General features: G+C 45.0%; 5 protein-coding genes across 5 annotated transcripts; 1 reads left to right on the top strand and 4 right to left on the bottom strand.

Annotated features, from left to right (window-relative positions):
* Positions 1-136: 136 nt before the first annotated feature.
* BKA78DRAFT_319389 (uncharacterized protein) lies at positions 137-3042 on the bottom strand. The gene has a single exon (XM_066888851.1). The coding sequence runs from the start codon at positions 2790-2792 to the stop codon at positions 456-458; it is 2337 nt and encodes a 778-aa protein (XP_066742883.1). The 5' UTR covers positions 2793-3042; the 3' UTR covers positions 137-455.
* Positions 3043-4768: 1726 nt separating this feature from the next.
* Positions 4769-5297, bottom strand: BKA78DRAFT_253936 (peptidase S24/S26A/S26B/S26C; the record flags this gene model as incomplete). Its single annotated transcript, XM_066884860.1, has 2 exons — positions 4769-4948; positions 5007-5297. The coding sequence occupies 2 exons, from the start codon at positions 5295-5297 to the stop codon at positions 4769-4771; spliced, it is 471 nt and encodes a 156-aa protein (XP_066742882.1).
* A 249-nt stretch (positions 5298-5546) lies between these two features.
* Positions 5547-7431, top strand: BKA78DRAFT_169410 (cupin-like domain-containing protein). Its single transcript, XM_066883210.1, has 6 exons — positions 5547-5726; positions 5816-5864; positions 5939-6307; positions 6401-6884; positions 6945-7004; positions 7097-7431. The coding sequence occupies exons 2-6, from the start codon at positions 5831-5833 to the stop codon at positions 7209-7211; spliced, it is 1062 nt and encodes a 353-aa protein (XP_066742881.1). The 5' UTR covers positions 5547-5726; positions 5816-5830; the 3' UTR covers positions 7212-7431.
* Positions 7432-8804: 1373 nt separating this feature from the next.
* BKA78DRAFT_253794 (lysophospholipase) lies at positions 8805-10524 on the bottom strand (the record flags this gene model as incomplete). Its single annotated transcript, XM_066884849.1, has 2 exons — positions 8805-8950; positions 9075-10524. 2 exons carry the CDS (start codon positions 10522-10524, stop codon positions 8805-8807), a joined length of 1596 nt encoding a protein of 531 aa, XP_066742880.1.
* A 360-nt stretch (positions 10525-10884) lies between these two features.
* Positions 10885-12214, bottom strand: BKA78DRAFT_169372 (C-8 sterol isomerase). The gene is made up of 4 exons (XM_066883209.1): positions 11771-12214; positions 11686-11712; positions 11524-11633; positions 10885-11472 (listed from the first exon to the last, which is right to left on the bottom strand). The coding sequence occupies exons 1-4, from the start codon at positions 12063-12065 to the stop codon at positions 11245-11247; spliced, it is 660 nt and encodes a 219-aa protein (XP_066742879.1). The 5' UTR covers positions 12066-12214; the 3' UTR covers positions 10885-11244.
* Between the last annotated feature and the right edge of the window lie 8062 nt (positions 12215-20276).

Raw genomic sequence — 20276 nt, 5'->3', positions numbered from 1 at the left:
ACAGCGCGGTGCGGGTGGAGAAAAGGTTGGAGGTTCAAAAGTCAAGACGAGATGAATGCTATGACTCAAGCACCACGCTCACTTCGTCCCGCATGACTCGAGCCACTCGAACGACCCTTGCACAGCACAAAATAACCTTAGAGGAAAGCTTAAAATAAAAAAGGCTTTTCTCATCCTCAGCTCTAAGAAGTCTACTCTAATCGCCTGTCTAGTCCGCCTTTTTGACCCGTCGCGATACATGCCGCCAAATACCTCTCGTGCCCAATCCGATCTTCTTTGGGGATATCACATGGGAAGAACCAAAACGTCAACCAACCCTTTCAGCGCCAGGAACCAGCACAAAAAATACCAAAACCAACGCATAAACAGACAAAAAAAACCTTCCCAAACATCAGAGCGCCGAAACAGCCCATTCCACCGTGCTATGCGTGAAGAATCAAGTAGTAGTCATCAAATCATGGCCTCCTGGCAAGAAACGCAAAATGGCCGCCAACGACCGGTCTTGCGCGGAAGGCGCGCCACTCGGGGCTGGCGAGGCCCTCAAACTTGCCCTTGACGAAGTAGCGGTCGCAAAAGGGCACCTTGTTGCGCTCGTTCTGCAGGTACTCGTGCATCTTGCTGATGAAGAGGCGGCCGGTGGCGCCGGCTGCGTTGTCCGGGTCCGTGGCGCCGGCGAAGCTCATCCAGTTTGTGCTGCCGTAGTTGCCGCGCGAGTCGATCGAGATGCCCAGGCCCGTTTTGTTGGATTGCAGATGCTGGTACCATTTGGATTGCATGGCGATTGTGGTGGCGTTGAATGTGTTCATGTTGAGGAGGACGTCTGGGTAGAGGTTGAACATGACGGACCAGGTCTCGTCGTGGCCGTACCGCAGCGTCAGGTGCGTGCCGTCGGAAGAAAGACCGTATTCGGGCTTGGTGATCTTCTCGGCCATCTTCTGCGCTTCGACCTGCATCGTGGTGTTGTCGTACATGTGGCCAAAAGCATTCAGACCGACAGCAGCCTTGATGGCCAGGTTGGTTTGATTTGCGAGTTTGCCTGCACCATCATTTGTAGATAGCTGATCGGATGGAATCGTGCCATTACGAAGCAGGAAATTGGCGTACTTGGTGAAGAGTGGCTTGTAGTCGTTGGCAAATTGTTGCGCCGTGCTGCGATCCTGCGTTGCGTTGTAGTACATGTACGCGAGGATGAGTAGATTGCCCGTTGACTCGAGAGGCATCTCTTCGCTCTTCCCGTTGTCGTGCCCTATAGCCTTGGGGTACCCTCCCTTGTACGCATGGTCACCCAAATCATGGACTGCCCAGTCATGAGGCCACTGACCGATTGAGAGGTAGATTACGAGCGGACGGAGCATGAGGCGGATGTATTCTGGCGAGAGCCAATGGAACAATGGCGAAGCCGGATAAATAATGTCCAGCGTTTGGATGTCCCCGTTCGATGAGATTTCCTTCATGTAGACCGATGCCTGCGAGGTGTTCCTCGATGCTTTCGGGATTGTGATATCCAACGCCCCGTAGACTTGGCGCATCGAAAGCGTAGTGATGTCGGCGTACTTTGGACCACCCACAGCCAACGATTCGGAACGAACTTTCTCATCGAGGTTGTCAGACAACTTCCTGGTGGCTTCCAAACTTTGAAATGCGTCTTCGATAGCTCTGGCAGGCGATGCCTCTGGAAAGGCGTTTCGATAGTAGTAAGTCTGCTCTTGTCCGTAAAATAGAATCCCCGAGTCCCGTGTCATTCCTATTCCAAAGCTGACATTTTTGGCTCCAGAAACCTTTCCAAGGTCGTGAGCGTAACCAGTCACCGGAACTCCAGATTCGTTCCACTGAGGGACGGAAGCGTCGAGACTTCCGAGCTTCCTGTCCTGGATGAAAGCCTTGCGAACGTCGTCGCGCTTGCCAAAGCTCGAAGTCATGCTGATTCCGTCTTTGGCGACAGAGGAGTACAGAAACTGTCCCCACAAGGCCATGTTTTCACGCTCTTCCCATAGCTTCTGCTCTGTGCGCTCCCAAGACCACAAGTGCGCCGAATTGGACGAGTCCTTGGTCAAGTTGAACTTTGGGACAGAATTGTTGCCGAGCCAGGTGTGATCAACGTCCGAGTAAATCCGAATGGTCTTTTTGGCATTCGATGATGCGGTGACGGTCAAGAAGCTGAGCGGGAGACTTTGCTTGCGCAGACTCTCATCGTCCGCATCAGGAAAAATCGGGGACAAGAACTCCAGGGAAAATCGAACATTGCTGCCAACGGTCAGGTTGAAGATGGTCCTTGTAGATGTGTACTGAGCCCCAATGACAGTGGCAGTCTTGACAGAGTCGAGCGCGTTTTCAACTCCAAACAGGCGGTAGACGTCGCCATCGACGCTGGCCATGACAGACCATCCCAACTTGGCACCCGTCCAAAATTCCGCTCTTGACGACGGTAGCGACCTGGCCTTTTCTCCGGGAATCCATGCCGACAGATACGGGTTCTTGACGGCCAGAGGATACGAGGGTGGTATTATCGGTTTGAAAGCCTCGGGGTTTTTCTGGGGACCGCGTCCATGTTCGCGAGACAGCACAACGCTCAGGACCGTGCTGAGGACAACACAGAGAATGACGAGCATTGCAAGGCCGATGAGCAGAGGAATTCGCCAGCGAGGAGCAATAATTGACATGCATGCCAGTCGCTCAGGCTTTTTCAAGCCGTCGACAGGCTTTGTTGACGCATCGGAAGCCTCAACATCGGAGTGTGGTCTTGGGGGCTCAGGCGACAAAGCGCCCTCGCCTTGGAGGTTGGTAGTCGTCATGTTGCGATAATATGACGGAAGAATTCCGAAGGGGAGCCGGGCCAGAGGCTAGAATCTGGCCATATGGAGGGACCCAGGAAATGCAAGGGAATGCGGGAGGGAGATGAAGAGAATGAGGACGAGGAATGGGCGGGGTGTCGTGTCGGCGGCGGGGGAGGTGAGGAATGCTGGGTTTGGCGGAGAAAAAAAGTGATACAGGAACAGGAAGGTGGAGGGGTGTGTGAAAGAGCTACAACATGTGGACATCCAGGGCTTTTGACAAGGACGAAACAAGGGAGAAAGAGGTCTGACTAATTTTAGCAGAGAAAGCCATGGTTGGCAGTGTAACTCGAGCAGCGAATAAAGATGAAAGCGGGAGGGCGGCAAGTCAGAGGGGGCCACAGAAAGGGCCACCACTGGGCGGTGTCAGGGCCCTGAGCGGGCTTTGTTTCTGGGGCCAGCCGCCCACGTCGGGGGAAAGAGGACGAGAAGAAAGAATGCGGCCAGCCGCCAATCCAAGACCAAGAGAGCCGCCAGAGCCCATGTCTGTCTCCTCCGCTCCGCCCCCCTCATCCCAGCCCAATGTCAACCCGAGTCCAATCAGCGTGCCCGCTAAACACGTGCCGGTGCTTGCCAGGCGAGCTTAATTGAACCTCTTACGGTGCGTCCCTCTGCAGTCTTTCCTGCACGCCGCTCCAAAACTTTCATCGTCGGCCTCGAGCACCCTCTCGCTTCGCTCGTTTCAACCTCCAGCTCGTCTCGCCTGTGCTGCTGTGCTCGACCAGCACGAGCTTCGGTCAGGCCCGCCCATCCGCAAGATCGCCTTGCTCCTGGGGTCATGCTTTCAGATCCCCGTCTCCGCTGATTGGTTTCCGCCGACCGTAGTCTAGATCCCGCTACCATTACCGCTCACCGTCCCGCCTCTAGCGCAGCCATGCTCTCAATACAAGGACGGATCCGTCTACAAACCAACACCGCCGACAACTGTGTTCTGCTTGCATCGTGAATGCGACTTTGAGTGGCCTGATCAGCACAGCACAGCCAGCCTCGACTGGTCTGTTCCCTCGTATGACTTCACAGGAGTTACGAGCTTACCACCAGTCTTACCGGCTTACCCACAACCGGTGACCAAACCTGGGGGCTGCCAGGTTTATCATCCATCTGGGCGGACAGTCGTGCTTCCATAAAACAACACATCGTGAGAACCTTGATTTGCTGTTGCGCAGTGCAAATCAAGTCGCAACATCGCGTATCAATGATGCAACTGCTGCCTTAGCCGCAGCCAGCTCCACACTCAGCCTTATCGACGCCTGGGTGCATCCCCAACTTCTCCGCGTCTATTCATCATATTCCTTTGCAACATTGTTGGCCTCCAAAGTTCAAGCGGTGGATGCGGTCGACATGAATCGTGCGCTGGCGCTGGGGGCGAGACGGCAGAAAATAGTGCCGATGGATCCAGGCAGTGCATCGCATTTTTGATACGACAAAAATAACTGTGATTCGGCGCGGAAAGCCATGTGTTGCTGCGCTCTGCCGACAACCGAATGAAAAGGCTTCTGTCTCACGGCATATCGACTTGAGACCCAAGTTTCGAGGCCTGAGATGCGGGGAGTCCATGTTGAGGCGTCGATACACGAGCCAATGCCGCTCTCTGAGGCACTCCCCCAACATAAGATATTGTCCCGCGACAACTTTGAACTTTCTTTTGTTTGTCCCCCGCTACAAATGCCCTCACTGGACGGCTCACCGTTGCGTGGGGTCCAACAGCCGAAAGCGGTTGCGTTCGCGACACGGTATCTGAGGTAAGATGGCTGTGCACTGTTGCCTCACTCGACATATTGCCAATCGAAGGTTTGGCCATGGTAGACTTTACCTTTCACAGAGTCAGCGAGACCTGCATGCTAGCCAACTGTGCTCAAGCCTTACTTGCAGAGCAATGACATGCTTTGTTCCCGCCGTGCATCCAGTCGCAGAGTCGACTAGGACTGCAAGTGGACTCAGTCCAAATCTTCCTCGGGCTCCTGCAATCCGTTCTTGAACCAGTGGCTGTCCTTGAAGGGATAAACCTGCGCCAGGACCTTTCCTCTGACCAATGCTAGTGGGATTGGCCCGAACATTCTGCTGTCTCTCGAGGCGGACTGATTGTCTCCAGCAACCCACATGTGGCCTTCGGGGACCTATCCAGACCCTCATCAGCCTTGTCGTCTTTTAGCCAAATCCACACATAACACCCACCTGCAGCATGATGCCATCGCCTTTCTCCGGTGTATCCCTCAGCACAAAGTCGCCCGGCATTCCAATGACGCGTTTTATTGCCGACTCGCCCAGCTTCATCGGATGGTCAAACGACACAAGATCCCCCACCTCGATGTTGCGGCCGCGTCGGTGTTGTTTCGAGATGAGGACTGCAGTGCCAAAGGTGGGCAGGTTGGGCACCATTGACGCGCCGGCGGTCGGTCTGATGGTAAAGCCGTAGGTCCAGAAGGCGTGCAGCAGAAAGTACCCGGCTACGAAGTGTGCCGTCATGCGGCCGGCATCCTTGAAGCCTCCGGCGACAGCGCGCCGGACTCGATCTGACATTGGACGGATAGTTGCGCGAAAGGCCAACAGTTCTAGCAAGAATTCTGGGCACTCAGAGGTCGCGACGAGGATTTGCTGTGATGGAGAATGGGTGTTCGAATGCGCTTTCGGTTGGTGTGTGCGAGCCGCGGAATGATGTAGGAAGGATAAGCTTCGGATACCGCTCGGCAAAACTTCCTTCGTTGACGGGAGATCAACCTTCCCATCTCGCGCTCACTCCACCGACCAAATCCACGGAGAGAAATCCCATCCAGCGCGAGCCTTACGATTCTGAAGTGTCTCGGATACAAGTTTGGATTTGGTGTCGGTGGGTTTGTCGAAAATTGTTGCGGCGCGACTCGAGGCAACTCGTCTTGGATTTCAGGGTCCTCATCGGTTAGTCGTAGTCCTGTTTTGCAAGAATGCCATACACTCCGTCTCCTTTTCGCTTCCCTTTTCGACGCTGAATTTACGGCATTCCCTAGAAGTCATCCCACACCATGTCTGACCAACAAGTCGCCGACGCCGTTAGAGGTACAGGAATTCGACGTCCAGCCCCATTTTTTGCTTGCTCTGCCAACAAGCTTCTGACTCTGCCAACCACATAGAACTTATCGAATCATACCATGAGCTTAACGCACATGTTGTAGATGAGCTCTACGAGGAACCCAGTCCGCTAGAGTTTATGCGCTACGTTGCAAAAAACCGACCTTTTGTGATACGCTCCGGCGCGGCGTACTGGGACGCGCTCAAAAAATGGAATGCCGACTATCTCAAGGAAGCCATGAAGGCGCAGGGAGTCAACGTGGCCATCACCAATGAAGGCAATGCCGACTCAGCCGTCGAGACGTCGGACGAACGACTTGTATTCGTCGAGCCGTACGAGCGGGAAGAGCCGTTCTCGCAGGTCCTGGACCAAATTGCAGGCCAGGAGCTGCGAGGAACAGAGCCTCGCGTTCGGAGATATGCACAAACCCGTAAGGAAGCCAACCCACGGCGAGCATAGATGGCGTGCCTGCGTCGCCGCCGGCCGTTGTTTTTGCATGCGTCTTACATTGCAAACCAAACAGAAAACGACAACCTCCGCGGAGAGTACACACCCCTCTTTTCGGACGTCCCCGCCGATATACCGTTTGCACGCATCGCTCTGGAGCAGCTCACGGGCCCAGATGCCATCAACTTTTGGCTGGGCAACTCGTACAGCACGACGGCCTTGCACAAGGACAACTATGAGAATATCTATGTCCAAGTGCTCGGCCGTAAGCACTTCACGCTAATGCCGCCCGTTGAGTCTGCATGCGTCAATGAGCAAGAGCTGCCTACCGCACGGTATGGCCCAAAAGACTGCAGTAGTGAAAACAGCCCAGACGAGCTCGTGCCCGATGAGCAGCTTCGAGAATTGGACATCAAGATGGCTGAAGGCGCGGATAAAGTGCCTTGTCCGCTATGGGATCCTGACGTTGCGACCGAACGGACTAGTCCGTTTTCTCATTTGGCCAAGCCGTTGAAGGTGACGCTGGAGCCGGGCGACATGCTCTACCTGCCAGCCATGTGGTGCGCGCGTCTCCAAAGCTCCAACATAAACCCTTGCTAATCGTCGGCGTGGTGGCGCAGGTATCACAAAGTGGCGCAAAGCTGCTCGGAAGAAGGCATCTGTGTCGCCGTAAACTACTGGTACGCCCTCTCATCACCCCATCTTCAACTGAGACATCAAAAAGTACCACCTGCAGTCCAAGCGCTAAGACATACATTCCCTCCGGATACAGGTACGACATGGACTTTGGCGGCTCCTTTTGGTCGCTGGCTTCTTTTGCGCGGTCCATGGGGATCCTGGCGTCAGCAAAAGCAGCTACTGGTAGCACACCAGAACCTGGTACGTAGAGTCGCTGTATAACTACTAGACATCTGTATCACCATGTTCCCTGCATCCACGCACCATCCAAGATTCCGAGTACAGTGAGTACACAGTAAGACATTCCTCTCTATATCCTTGCATCAGGCACGCAATTCAATGCAAGGTCCTACCTATACACACGGGCGATATCACGACACCAAGCCTTGGACAAGATGCGGGAAAATGGCCATATCCAGTGTCGTACATTCCGCCAACCCAGAAAAAATTGCGTCTGTGCAATTGGACACCATGACTTTGTTTTTGCATCATTTGTTGTCCTGTCTTCCTACGTTGTGCCTCCCCCCTCATCAATCGCATAGTCCCCTCCCAAGCCATCCGTCGAGAATGGTAGTCTCGTTCCGTCTCGCTTCGCTTTAGCAGCGCGCACGAAGCGCCCATTTGATCGATCAGCTCCGTCCTTTATCCATCAGTCGGCAGACTCTAGTCCCGTACATAGTCGACCGTCGTCATCCAACAGGATACCTGGTCCAACCCCCTGCATCTCCTCAATCTTCAGATCCACAACACATACGTCCCCCCACTTGCTCGCTCGCTTGCCATGCTGCCATGCGTGCATCCGTAACCCTGTACAGTACCGGAGGGTAGGTACATGTAGGTTTCGATTGGTATCCCTCGTGCCATCCACCTGCCACACCCGGACAAAACACCGCACCAACCATTGCCTGCTCCGCGCACCTTGCATGGCACGCCCGCTGCACGCATCGTACCTGGCTCGACACGAAACGACGACAGGCCCTTCCATTCCACCACGCCATCCACCACCACGTGTGCGCGTCTCCAGGTACCTACATGGGGTAAGGTAGTATGTAGACCCCTCTCATCGTATCATAGTCATCGTCTCGCTTCACCCCCGCCTGGTCAAGGAGTAAACTCCGTCCGGCCTTGACGCATTCCCCTCGTCCGCCGTCCGTCAGGCACGAGCACGAGCACGCGCACATCATGATGGACACCCAAAATGCACCGACCCGACGACCCCTGCCCCGCGCGAGCCGGAGCAACGGGCAAGACGGGAGCACGAGCAACAGCTCGAGCGCGCGCTGTAAGCGAGTTGTGCTTCATTTCGGCAGGGCAGTAACGACACGAGATGGGACGCCCTTTCCTTTCCTCTTTGGGCACGTTTGTGGGATTGGAGGACCTGATGGACGGCGGATGGATGGATGGGAGCAGGCCACCTAGTAGTAAGTAGCGCAGGACAGACACTACACGCTACCTACACAGACAGCGAGGGAGGGACTGGCGACTACATCGAGCACTTTGAGGCGCTCAAGGTCAACAATTGCAAATGTGGTAGATGGTGGTGTTGGGTAGATGGGTGGTATTTTGATAAATATGTACATCCGAAAAAATACTCCTGCCATGATCCGAAAAACCCGCAATTCTCGCTCATTCGCTCGCTGTCTCGATTTCGTCTCTAATCGGTCTATGCAACAACAACAGCTATCAGGGGTGGTATGCAACAAAAGCAAGGCGAACGCCAGCTTGCCAACCAGTCAGCTGGCCACAAAGCTGGCTGCCCAAACAGGTGCTGGGAAACAACACAACAGCAACGCTTACTTCCATCAGTTGTAGCAGTACGAGGCCAAGCAGTCGGTGCACTCGCTCGGCAGCGTCGCGCCGCTCTTTTGCATGATGCCACAGGCTAGGCACGGCCCAAAGTCGGCCTTTCCGCCGTAGCTGGCGATTTCGACGCCGTTGGCGACGAGGGCTGTGGGAGGAGAGTCAGCGTTTGTTTGTCTGTTTGTTTGTCTGTTTGTCTGTTTGTCTGTCTGGACTGGCAAGACCAGGGGGTAAAGAGAGGGGGGAAAAATCGGAAGAAAGAGTCTACGTACCAGCCGTCTCAGTAGCCTCATACTCGAGCTGCAGGGTCGAGACATTGCTCGCGTACGAGTAGTTGTAGTTGGGGAGGTAGATGATGGTGATGACGTCGGCGTCGTTGCAGCCAAAGAAGACGGGGCGCGTGTTGAGGCCCTCGGACAGGAACGTGTCGACCGACGGGATCTGCGGCATGGTGGTGAGGCCCTCGGCCGTCGCCGTCGTGTACGTCTGCAGAATCTCGGTGCCGTTGGGCCAGTTGTAGTCCGTGTCGGCGCTGAGGTCGTTGGCAAAGATGACATCGATGCCGCGCGCCGGCTGGATCAGCGGCCACAGCGGTATGTTCTGGCCCGATTCGGCCCCGTCGACGAGGTACAGCGTGTCTTGGGCTGAGACGTCGCTGGACGTGGTGTACTCGTAGAACGGGTTGGGGAACACGCCGAACAGGTCCTTGGTCGCCGCTTCGTGGACCTTGATGAGGATTTCGTAGAGCAGCGTCCCGATTTCGGTAGCATTTACGTCGGCCGGGATGCAGGCCAGGTTGAAGAGCGAGGAGGAAGTGCCAAACATGTAGCCCAGCTGGTCGTAGCCCGTCACGCAGTCACTGCCGCTGGGCGCACCGTTCGAAAGGCTGGATCCGAGGTACTCTGTCGGCACAAATGCCGCGACGCCGCTGTCCCAAGATCCAAACTCGAGCGGCGAGAATTCGTACTGCGTGCCGAGCGCGTCGGGGGAGCATTGTCCATCCCACACCTCGACGCCGGTCGAGGTCATGATGGGGAACGGGGCGTTGTGGGAAGTGTACTCCGTAAATTCGGCGATTCCAGACAGGGTCTTGTTGACGCCTCCATCGTCGCCATAGAGAATTTGGTAGGAGAGCAGACGGCCCCATGAATCCGTCAGAGTCGTGTCGAAGCCGGCCTTTTCCTTTGCCTTGAGATTCGCTACAATGTCAATGGCGCCATCCAAGCCCTCGGCCAGCAAAAGCGTCTCATCGAGCGTATCATTCCAAAGACCAGTGACAAGAGACGACACGGTGGGCCAGTTGTTGCCAGCGACGGAAGCGACAAGCCATGCGCCGCCGGACAGTCCAGCATGGTAGGTCAGCGCTTGCCAGAGCCCCGAGGTTGAAACATTGCTGTCCCGCGAATCGAATCCTTTGATGACTCCAGCACCGCCAAGCATGGCACGGTATCCTCCTCCACTGCTGCTGAGGGCCAGCTTTGGCAGTGTTGTGGCCTCTGCCCATGCCGAGTTTTGTTTTGCAAGCCACGTCGCCAAAGCCTCGTCCGCAATGGCCTTGCGAGCTTCCGCCCAGGTGGATTCCTCTGTTGAGAGACCCGACGACGCCTCACGGACCAGAGTCGTCGAGGAAGAAGGACATGATGAAGAAACAGGAGCGTAATCGGCCGCAAAGACAGCAGAGGACAAAAGGAAAGACAGAGAACACAGCTTGAGGAGAGCCATGACCGTGGTCAGTGGGCTCAAGGTCCAGGTCCGGAGGAGAGAGACGGCAGCGAGACACCCATGGAGTTGCAGTGGTAGATGCAATTCATACTACCTATATAAGCTTTGTCTTGGAAGGCCCGCCAGCTCCTCGTGCCTTGCACACGGCTACCCTATGGCCGACAGCTGCACGGCCACGGGTACACGGGTTGCTGGTGGGCACATACAGAGGGTACCATCATGGTCGACGGGCACTTTGCCTGAATTGGGAAGGAGACTTGATATTTTAGCGAAGAAAGCCACCAGTATGCCGCTAGCGACAGGGCCCGTTGGCGCCGCTAGCACACTAGGAGAGTAACGTTCAGGTGCTCCGGGGTAGCTTGTCTTTTAACCGCAGACTCGGAGCTAGCCGTGACCAACCAACTCGTCGACTGTGCATTCATATTGAACATGGTTTCCATTTACACAGCAGACTCGTGATCAATTCAAGACTTGTCCAAGACATTGCTTGTCGTTTTACTCTGTTTTTCCCCCCACTCGCGACGTGCCGTCTACAGGGGGATCCGCTCTTCGGCGTTTCCAAATGCCTCGAAGCCGTAGGTGTTGGCGACCGACTCAGACGCCATGAGAATGCGGCCACTCGGTGATTGTGCTCTTCAACGTGGGCGCTTGGCGGCGTGGGAGGCCTATTCCGTTCCTCGGATATCTTGAAAGCGCACGGTAAACACGACTCCGCCACGCTCAGAACTTCCCCTTTAGCAGGTTCGCAATCATTTCACGACCCGTGATCCTAGTTGTAGCCCAAAGGGTAGGGAAGTCGAGCGTGCTTGAGAAAGTGTCCGCATAGCCGAAGAAGAGCATGGGTGGGATCCAGCCCCTGGCGTACTCGAGCGCAAAGCAGGACGCCTCCATCTTGTACTGCTTGACATCGCCACGGTGCAAGTGGTGGACGCTTCCGGCGGGGTAGACCTGTTCGGCGATCAGCTGTGGCCAGTGGGGTGCATAAACGAGAGCACGTACTTCGGGCTCGTATGCTCCGGGGACGTAGGCGAGCTGCTCGCCCGTGAGGATGTTGAAGTAGTCGTCAGCCGTGTGACGGCCGGTGTGACCTTCGGTGCCGATGGCGGTTCCTGAATCTCGTTCAACGATTGCGCCCCTGGACGCGACTTTTCTTGTGCTTACCAAAGATGATCAAATACTCGGTTATGCCTGGAGACTGATTGGTACGCCGCCTCCTATCAATGCTGCAAGGGACCCTTCAACTCACTGGCATGAATGATGTACATGGCTCCCATGGCCCCTCCGGCGTTGTTGAAGACCCATTCCTCGTCCATGTTGACGTGCGTCGTAATGGCTTCCCTCCCCGAAAGCTCCGAGGTGATGTAGCTGACAATAGCCTTGGTATCATTGCCGTGGGTCTCAATGGCGCGCTGGGCCACGGTATGCAGGTCTTGCGGGTCGAAGATGTAAAACTTTTCGAGGTTTGCTTCCAGCCAGTTGTATACCGGGAAGAGAAGAGCGGCGAGCACCGCGACGATGCTGAGGGCGCGAATTGAAGCCATTGGGACGGTGGGTGAAAGATTGGAAATGCTTCGAAACGGAGCCTCTAGAAATTGTCGATTGAGGCAGCTGGAGTTCGACGCGAAGAGGGACCTTCAAGGTGTTTGGAAGAAGGCGGCGCGAGTCCCGTCCCGATGCCGCCCCATCAGACCATGCGGGAGCGCTTATTCCGTGCGGCTCCAGCCAAGCCAGATCTTCCGCTGCTTCTTTCCTCTTACTGCGGGGAAATTCCGGTCCATCTCAACATCAACAAACCCTCGCAGCGACTATCAACTCACTCTTTTTTTCTTGCTCAGTTGGTTCATCACCTGATTCAGTATCTTTTCAAAGCGCAGGGAGGAGCATAGCAACAACTAGAGCTTTACTATATACAAGAACTTAACAGTAGAAAAAGGCGGAGTTATTCTAATTAGCTAAGATTTAGGTGTAATAGATTCTAATTAGTCTAACTTTTAGTGCAACTAAGGTTCACCCACCTTACTAAACTCCTATACCTTACCACTTATCTCTTACATCTTTATAACATTACCTTATTAGATTACTTCTAGAAAGTCTTATAGTATTCTATTCTACCTAAAATACATAGTAATTTAATATAATTTACTTTTAAACTCTAAGATACCTTTTCTTTTAGTCCCCTATATACTAAAAACTTTAAACTACTACTACTTCTCCTCTATAATTATTAGCTCGCGCTTAGATATAGCACCTATAGGATTAATTATAATCCTATTCTCTATTATATTAATATAAATACCCTCCTCCCTATCTATAGCCTAAACTAACTCTTTATCCTATAGCAATATTATCTAAATATCACCCCTATTATAGACTATAACATAGTAATATAGTAGTGTGTCTAGGTTAAAGTACTTACTATAGTAGTATATATATAGGTAACAATTTCTATATAGGATTAGGACCTATTCTTTTATACTATTAGAATATACTAACTTATTATATAACTAATTTAAGGTAACACTAAGTATACTATAATCCACCCCTAATAGCAGCCCTATATTAATAGTGTAGCTAGGGTCAATAAACTAGAAATCCTTATTAGTAATATAGTAGGTTAAGATATATATTCCTATATCTAATAGGAGCTTATATTACTAGTAAAACAAGGGACCTCCTATAAAATAGGGGGCTACTACTAGTCTCTTAGAACTATTAAATATACTATTTAGAAGTGCTAGAGGATAAGGTAGAGGAAGAGGATTAATTAGTAAAGAGGAGTAATTCTATAGTACTAGCAGCCTTGTATTTATTAATAGTAATAAAGGTCTAGGCATCTTATCTAGCTATTATTATTTATTATTATTATTAAGTTATATTAACAGGTTATTATTGCGCAAGGTTGCTTTTATTAGTATCTTTTATAGTATTCTATCTTAATATCCTAGGTTCTTTTAAGGTATTCTATCTTAACTTATAATAGGCGAGCGCTAGTAGTATAGAAGTAAGGTATTAAAGAGATAGATAGTAGAGAAGAAAGGTTAGTTATAGTAGTACTATTAATTATATAGAATACTATAGATATACTACTTAGCAGCTTTATAATAAGGTTTTACTATACTCTAGCACCTAGTAGCGCCTAGTAGATCTAGTACTAACTAGTAGTTTCTACTATATCCTTATAGTATAGGCACAGCGGAAATATACTTTAAAGAGTTAGTAGAAACAAATATAGCTAATTAGAGAGCTAGGATTCTACCCTAGTATAGTAAATCTTATAATATTATATAAATAAAGATTTCTTACTCTTAACTATACTTTACTACTTACTACCTATAATAAGCTATCCTTTACTCTATAATACCTACTTCTTACTCTATATCTCTTCTATAGTATAGCTATAGTTAGCCCTCCTCTTCTTCTAATAGAACTATTACAACCTCTAGACCTCCTAAGTTCTACCCTAGATCTTTAAAAATATACTAATTACAAGCAATTCTTTCCTATAGAATAGTTCTATAGTACTTAGCTTAGGCAACACATTAAGAATTACATTATTTATAGAGAATAAATAAAGTAAAAAAATAAGGGCAATAATAGTAGGCTAAATAACTAAAGATACCCTTGTATCTACCTCCCTTATAGTGTAGATAGTTAAGATAATAAGCAGACTACTATAGTATAGTAAGAATATTATAATATTACCTATACTTATTATATACAGGTATATAATCCTAATACACCTCTACTATCTCTAATACTATCTCTATCTACTATTATTTATTAAAACTATCTACTACTCCTATTACTATCTTAAACCTTAGGACCTATTATTTAAGGACCTATCTCTTAAGCTCTATTATAAACTTTAAATCCTAATACTTAAGGATATATCTCTTAAGTCCTAATTCCTTTAGCCCCTCCTCTCTTATATTATAGCAAGGTGCCTACCTTCTATTATATATAGGAGCAGCTATAGTACTAAAACTCTCTACTAGATAACTTATAAGGCCCTATAGTGATAGAGATATAATAGGAGTTAATAATAGACTAGTAGGAAGTGCTATATAGTACTAGAGAGAAGAGAAGTCTCTATAATTATTACTTAGAGTATTAGTTTAATATATAGCTTATTAATAACATTTATAAGCTATATTATAGAAGGGATACTAATCTAGATAAGCTATTCTTCTTCTCTATAGTAAATAACCTAGATCTAGGTGAAGTACCTAACTAGCTCTCTATTCTTTTACAAGTTAAGGAGATAGTTATTACCTATATTTATATATATATCTAGTTTATAAGTATTAGAGGTATAATATTTAAGTATATAGGGCATATTATTAGCTTCCTATATAATACTATAAAGATCTATAGAAAGCTCCCTATACTTCCTTAGAAGCTTAAGATTATTATACTTTACCTACCTAATTAGAATACTAATCCCTAGATGCATTAACAATTTAAGGGAGACTTCTATATTTATTAGTATACTATTAAATAGTAGCTTATCTTTCTTAAGGCTAACTACTCTAGGTACTATAACATTATTATTAATAATAAGATCCTTAGAGAGTTACCTAAAGATAATAATTCTATTATAGATCTATTTATATCTAAGCTAGATAGCTCTCCTAACCTAGATAAGTAGATAACTACAGGCCCCTATATCTAACCTAATAAAGAGATTAGTACTAATAATACTATACCTAAAGTTTCTATAGTGCCTAATCTCCTCCCTTACTATACTAAGCTTAATAAGCTACACTAAGCACTTTATAACTACCTATCTTAGTAAGTTAAGGAACTATATACTAAAGAGCAACCTTGTATACCTATAGCTAAGTAGTAGACCCCCTATTTAACTATACTAGATTTCTACTCTATACTACTCTCTAAATATAGTTATACTAGCTATATCTTAAGTCTTATATTCCTAACTCTCTACCCTACTAGTAAAGCTAATTTTACTTCTCCCTATACCTATAGTATTAATCTTAAGGACTATACCGCCCACCTTATAAAGTATAAGGATAGCCACTTTACTAAATACCTATAATAGAGATATACTATCTTTAATATAGCTAGATACTACTATACCTTAAAGTCTACTATATTCTTTACTAAGTATAAATAGGACTCTTATTTCAACTTTAATAACTTTATAAGTAGTTAGTTTTAGGAAGCTATAGATTAGAACTCCCTAGAGATTTAAGTATTACTTAATAGTATTATACACTTCTTATCTTATATTAAGGGCACCTAGCCCTACTAGCTACAATAGTACTAGGAGCTTAATATATATATATATACACTTAGATACCTAGCCTTCTTTCTTACCCTATCTACTATAGATTACTACTCGGACTCTCTCTATATACACTTTAATTACTACAAGGTATAGTTAACAACTAATAATTTATTAAGGGCATATCTCTTAAGAGAGAACCTATAGGACAACTCTTATATTACTATAATATATTTCTACTAGAGGTTTCTTCTATTCCTTAAGAAGGTCCTTCAGCTACTATTTAATGTAGTTAAATACTAGGGTTAGTATAAATAGCAAGGTTAGGGAAGTATATATTTCTATAGGCTCTTTTAGTATACTAGAGCACCCCCTATAATAGATAGACTTATAGAGAATAAGGACTTTTATTACAGGCTTACTACCTACTAGGGTCTCTTTATCTCTATATTTAATCCTTAGCCAGGATAAGTCCCTCTAGTATATAAGTAGAGCATACTATTACTACTACCTAACCTTCTTAAGAATACTATTAAGCAGCTTTTATCTATCCTTAACTATATATAGTATTACTACTATAAGGGTAAGTACTACCTATATATATATAAGATTCTTAAAGAGTTATAGTATAGGTTCCACTTCCCCTAGGTATTTATACACAAATTAGTAGTAGTATTAAGAGATCTTAATCTAGTATACTATCTCTTTAATAGTAAACATAATAACCTAATTATAACTAACTACTACTACTATATCTCTATAGCCTAGCTTGTAAATGTAGATATCTCTCTATATATAGGTAGCAAAGCTATACTAGGATATATTAGCAAGTATATTTTAAAAGCAGAAATAAAGACCCTTTTATACTATAATCTTCTATACTAAGTTATTCCTAGGGTTTCGGACAACAATTAAATAGTGTCTCTAGTATTAAGGATAATAAACAAGTTTCTTAGTAAATAAGATTAGAGTTCTTAAGAGATCTGCTACATTATACTTAGGCTACTACTATAGATAGGTAGCAGAATAGTCATTAATATTAACTGCCACAAGGATTAACTTTAAGTAGATATCTATAAATTCTCTGTTAAAGATAGTGATATTATACCTAGAAAGAAGTCTATTATTAAGTAGTGTATAGAGAGGGTTAATACTAAGCCTAAGCTTACTAATCTATTATACTTTAACTACCTCTACTATTATAACTTTTAGAAGAATAGGCTATAGCCCTATACTCCTAAGTATATCCTTAACTATTTCCCCTAGTATAAACTAGCTGCTGTAATAGAAGATTAGTATTATATTAAGCTTATACTTTATTACCCCTTTATAAGCCTTGATTCGCTCAAGATAGTATTAGGGGAAATATTTAAGATATATAAAGATATATACTAATACTAAATATAGGTCTATAGTCCTTATAATAATAACTACCTTAAACTACTTACTAAGCTTCTTAATAACCTAGATAAAGACATCTTTAAAGATACGGATATAGAGGAGCTACTTAATAGTATTAATTAGAAAGAGCTTACCTATAAGAGGCCTATAAACTATACTAGCTATCTAGAGGACTTTAATCTACTTAAAGAATAAGATATAGATTGTATATATAATTAGACACCTTACATTAGTTAGTATTAGGATAACCTAGAGTTTTATAAGGACTACTAGAAGAATACAAAGGTAAATAATATTACTACACTTAGTATTAATCCTATCTTATAGTTAGTAGTTAACTTATGAATAGAGGAACAGCAACTCCTTTTTAATACTATTACTAAGTACTACTAGGCTATCCTTAAAGTAGAGTATACTAGCTATCCTAAGCCCCCTTAGCTATTACTTAACCTTAATAGTAAAGGTAGCACTAGGAAGATATATATTATTAGAGTACTCTCTATATATCTATAAGACCTTACTTTATAGTATAGCAAACTAGAGAGTAAGTCCACTATACTATAGTATATACCTACTAGGGTAGCAGCCTTTAATATTAATAGATATACTATATACTTACTACTAAAGATCCTAATTAGCTAGGATTTTACCCTACTCTTCTAGGCTAACCTTCTAAATATCTAACACGTGCTTAAAGACTACAGCTATCTCATTATTAATAAGAAGTCTATAGTAAGCTTAAAGCTACTCTATTAGATTAACTAAAGGCTCTATAAGGTATTCCTAAACTAGAATAATAATTAGTTTAGTAGCATAAATATAATACTAGCTAGGGACTTCTACTAACTCCCCCTAGTCCTTACTAAAGCACTTTATAACAACTATACTAATACCTAAACTAATAAGGAGAGGAGTATATATAAGGTATATTAGATATTTAATAAGATAATTATATTCTCCTAAGTTATTTAATAAGGCAGCTAAGATCCTTACTCTATAGCCTTTTATAGTACTCTAGTATACCTCCATAAAGGTAAGCTCTCTTAGGATAACTTTAAGCTTCTTACTAAGTAATTCTAGGGTAACCTAAGCCTTATAGAAGTTAATAGATTTAATAGGGTTCTCTATATCTACTATACTAATATTAAGGTCTAGGAGTATAACTATATCTATATATAAGACCTTAGGTATCTAGTTAAGCAGTTAAAGGCCACTTATACTAGAATAAATACTATATTAGCTTTATTAGACAAGGTAGGTAATCTCTATAAAACTCTAGCTATTTATATTAGGGCTTATATAATGCTCCTTAAGAATATCTAAACTAAGTAAGGGCTTATTAATAGCGCTCTTAGAACTATTTATAATATTATTTAGAAAGATAGTATAGACCCCTAGAAGGATTAAGCTCTTACTATTCTTATTACCTTTAATTTATATACTAGCCCTAGCATCACTATTAATAATAATAGCAAGCCTATTATTCTAATCTTTACTTTAACATAAGACTTTATAAAAGGATCTACTTTATATACATATATATAGTTTCTATTAATAGTTACTTATACTATTACTATATATAAGTTACAAGGTGTTATATTAGAGAAGGCTATAATTAACCTAAATAGTAATAAGTTTACTATAGGTCTTTCCTATATTACTATCTTATACTATAAGTTACTTAATAGAATCCTCTTTAAGGAGGCCTTTAATATAGAGTACTTTAAAGTTAGTAGATCTAGGCCTATAATGTAATAGAAGGATAAGATTAATTAATATTAGTATTACATTTAAAGATAGGAGAGGGAAGAGGATCTAGTATAGTAATATCTACCTAGTAGGATCTAGTAGAATCTAGCAAGCACATATAGACTAGAAAAATTAAACTTAATATTTCTATACCTCCTAGCACCTCCTACTATTCCCTAGTAAATCCTATTAAAAACTAGCACTTTCTACTAATATATACTAGGGATTACTAGATAGAAAAGGACTAATATAAAGCTAGAAAATACTAGATACTACTAGATAGCAAATATCTACTTAAAAGCACTAGAATCTACTAGGGCCTACTAGAAGCACTAGGGCCTACCAGGGAGCACTAGATATCTACTAAGTATTTATAGTTATAGAATCACTTAACACCACAATTAAGGCTTAAAAAAAAGTATAGGTTTTCTTTTAATAATATAACTCCTAATTAAATATATATAATAGTAGTAGGTTTCTTACCTTTAAATGCTACTAGCTAGTTACTAATATTACCTAAAAAGTAATTTAAGCTCTTCTTTCTCTCTCTATTATCTAACTTACCTCTTACCTTCTTATTCTATTACTAAAATACCTAAAGCTCTATAATAGATTAGCATCCATTACTAACCAAGTAGTAATTAAATACTTCTTATATTTTAATACTAGCTAGAGAAACAGCAGCAGCACAAGCTAGAGAAATAGTAGTAATAGAAGCTACTAGAGTAGCAGCTAGAGCTACTAAACAAAAGGGAGAAGAATAAGCTAATTATATTTTAGCCTCTACTAGAGGAGTTTAAGTTTAAAGGCCTTAATATTATACTAGTTAAGAATAACAAGAATCAACCTAGCCTTAAGTACTATATCTACTATAAACTAATCTAAAGAGTCCCTTATATATCTAGTATTAAATAGGTATATATATACTAAAGCTACTATATTTATATAGCTAATAGATATAGGTAGTATTAGTAGTACTTCTAATTATAGGGCCTATATACCTATCCTATTAGACCTATACTAGGTACTATTAAATTTATTAGAGCAAAGTTCTAGTAGAAGAAAATAGACTACCCTCCTAAATATTATTCCTACTACACCTTAAACAAGCCTATACTATATAGTAATAAGATTATATTAGCAATCAAGCCTAGCTTTAACAATATTATACTATATAGATACAATACTATAGTTGCGTTTTTTAAGCAGTAGGCTATTAGAGTAGGCTTATAGATAGAGTAGTAGAAGAACTTAAGGATTAGAGTACATCCTAGTATCCTATTATTATTAGCACTAATCAAGGCTAGGCTATAGGTTATTAGAAATAAGAGGAGCTTTAGGAAACTATCTATCTTAT

The sequence above is a fragment of the Phyllosticta capitalensis genome, assembly GCF_038381095.1.
Source record: "Phyllosticta capitalensis strain CBS 128856 chromosome Unknown BKA78scaffold_7, whole genome shotgun sequence".
Taxonomy (NCBI): domain Eukaryota; kingdom Fungi; phylum Ascomycota; class Dothideomycetes; order Botryosphaeriales; family Phyllostictaceae; genus Phyllosticta; species Phyllosticta capitalensis.
The sequence above is the reverse complement of the archived record's forward strand: the minus strand, read 5'-3'. Positions and strand labels throughout refer to the sequence as shown.